The 1,863-nt window shown below is 60.9% G+C and overlaps 1 protein-coding gene across 1 annotated transcript; it reads left to right on the top strand.

The window, feature by feature from the left end:
• Nucleotides 1-442: 442 nt before the first annotated feature.
• On the top strand, nucleotides 443-1,616 carry LOC141026977 (uncharacterized). The gene is made up of 2 exons (XM_073503886.1): nucleotides 443-968; nucleotides 1,201-1,616. Exons 1-2 carry the CDS (start codon nucleotides 443-445, stop codon nucleotides 1,614-1,616), a joined length of 942 nt encoding a protein of 313 aa, XP_073359987.1.
• The last annotated feature ends 247 nt before the right edge of the window (nucleotides 1,617-1,863 follow it).

Raw genomic sequence — 1,863 nt, 5'->3', positions numbered from 1 at the left:
ATGCCACCGACTTGACTTCAATGCTAGCGCCGGGCGCGAGGCCTTCTTAAGGCGTTTCCAGGGGCTCTGCTTCCGGTGCCTAAGCTCAGAGCATGGCCGTGTAGACTACCGAGATCCTATTCACTGCATCGAGTGCAAGCTCCCCGGCCACATCGCCCGCGACTGCCCAAAAAATCCACGCAACTCCCAGGGCGGTAGCTCGTCTGCAGTGGAGCGCGGGTCTGCTGTCGTCCGCGGCCCAGTCCGCTCCCGCCTCCATTTCCCTTCGCCTCCGGCACCTGTGCCGGCCATGGAGCTCTGCCGCCACACTGACCCCTCCAGGCGCCCAAGGGACAGCCACAAGGTCGTCATCGAGACGCCGGCAATGTAGCTCCAGACCGCCTTCCTCCATCGTCACGCCGTCCTCCTGACCGCTCAGGTGGACCGGCATGCGGCGAATCCCATGTCGGTGGGACTTGCGTTCGATGCCGCGCTCCACACGCCGGCGCATCTGCTGTGGGTCATGAGCCATGATCCGGAGGACTTCCTGGTGCTGTTCGAGCTGCCTGGCCACCATGACAACGTTGTCCGCCTTGGCTCCCTCACCATCGACGGCGTCGCCTTCACCATCAAGCCGTGGCATGAGGATGACCACGCCGTGCACCAGGACTTCATGCTGCACGTGCGGGTGGTCATAGAAAAGATGCTGCTGCAAATGTGGTCGCTGGAGGGCACGGCGGAGGTGCTCGGCGTCAACTGCATCATCGACCGCCTCGACACCCGCACGCACGAGTGTGGACACACTCGGACATTTGCGTGCTGGGTGTGGGTGTGGGACGTCGCCTTCATCGCCACCAAGCACACCATCTGGCGGGCCGCGCGCGTCGAGACCATGATGGGCGCCTCTCCTCCGAGCCGCGAGGTCGCCCCCCCCCCCCCCGCGTCAAGCAGCACCAGCTGCTCATCCACGTCGACTGCATGGAAGAAAGGTCCACCCTGTCGCCCCGCTCCTCCCACTCCGGCCGGAGCAGCCTCCCTTCCTCCGGCTCCGACGACAACCGACTGTGCCCGATGACTTGACCTGGCACATGGACAATGCACGTGGAAGACGGCCAAGGCCCGCCCAGGCGCCACCCACCTGTGGTCTCGCCCGTCGCTGCAGCCTCTTGCGCCCCTCCTTCATCCGTTTCCACTGCTGTCCACGTTGGTGCTATAACGCAGCAGGTCATGCAGCTCCAACTGGGCAGTGGGGACGGGCACGCAGGGCCAAGCAGCAGCCTCTTCACCGAAGCTCTGGTGCCACTCATCCCTGCTCCACCGACCCGCCACACCCCAGCACCCCCAAGACCCGCGCCAGTGCCACACCGATCAGGAAGAGCGCACGGCAGGCGTGTGCGGGCCACAAGGCCCCCGTGGCGCAGCGCGCCTCCCTGCTGCTGGTCAAGAAGCTCGGCCTGCTCGGCCCCAAGGAAGCCATGACTGCAAAAGCTGCTAAGGCCCTCATCAAGCGCTTCGACGAGGCCCTCACCGATGAAGACATTGCCATCATCGCCAAGCTCACCCGCCTCGAACCGGAGGCGCTTCGCATCACAGGCGGCACGGCCGGCCCCGATGCTGTTGCTGATAGCCTAGTTTAGTTATGATAGGTCTCCTATCTATTAGTATTAGTCTCCAGCAGCGATTGGCCTTAAGCCAATTCGAGTTAGGATCAATGTCATTAGTTCTCAATTGCAATTGCTTCAATGACCGAGATCATAGTTTGTTAGTTCTCAAGGAAGTTTCTGATTCATACTTGACATTGTGAATAGATTATTACTTTAACATAAGAAATCATATGACAATATCTATATGTTGCTGTTATAAGAATGATCATGATGCCCTCAT

The sequence above is a fragment of the Aegilops tauschii genome, chromosome 7 (assembly GCF_002575655.3).
Source record: "Aegilops tauschii subsp. strangulata cultivar AL8/78 chromosome 7, Aet v6.0, whole genome shotgun sequence".
NCBI lineage: Eukaryota > Viridiplantae > Streptophyta > Magnoliopsida > Poales > Poaceae > Aegilops > Aegilops tauschii.
Note: the sequence above shows the minus strand (reverse complement) of the source record. Positions and strands in the feature narration are given on the sequence as shown.

Bases quoted from the DNA above. Each gene is read 5' to 3' on its own strand.
- LOC141026977 (XM_073503886.1), top strand. From the start codon at position 443: ATGTCGGTGGGACTTGCGTTCGATGCCGCGCTCCACACGCCGGCGCAT. The intron at 969-1,200 runs GTCCACCCTGTC...GCTATAACGCAG, and splicing joins GTCGACTGCATGGAAGAAAG to CAGGTCATGCAGCTCCAACT.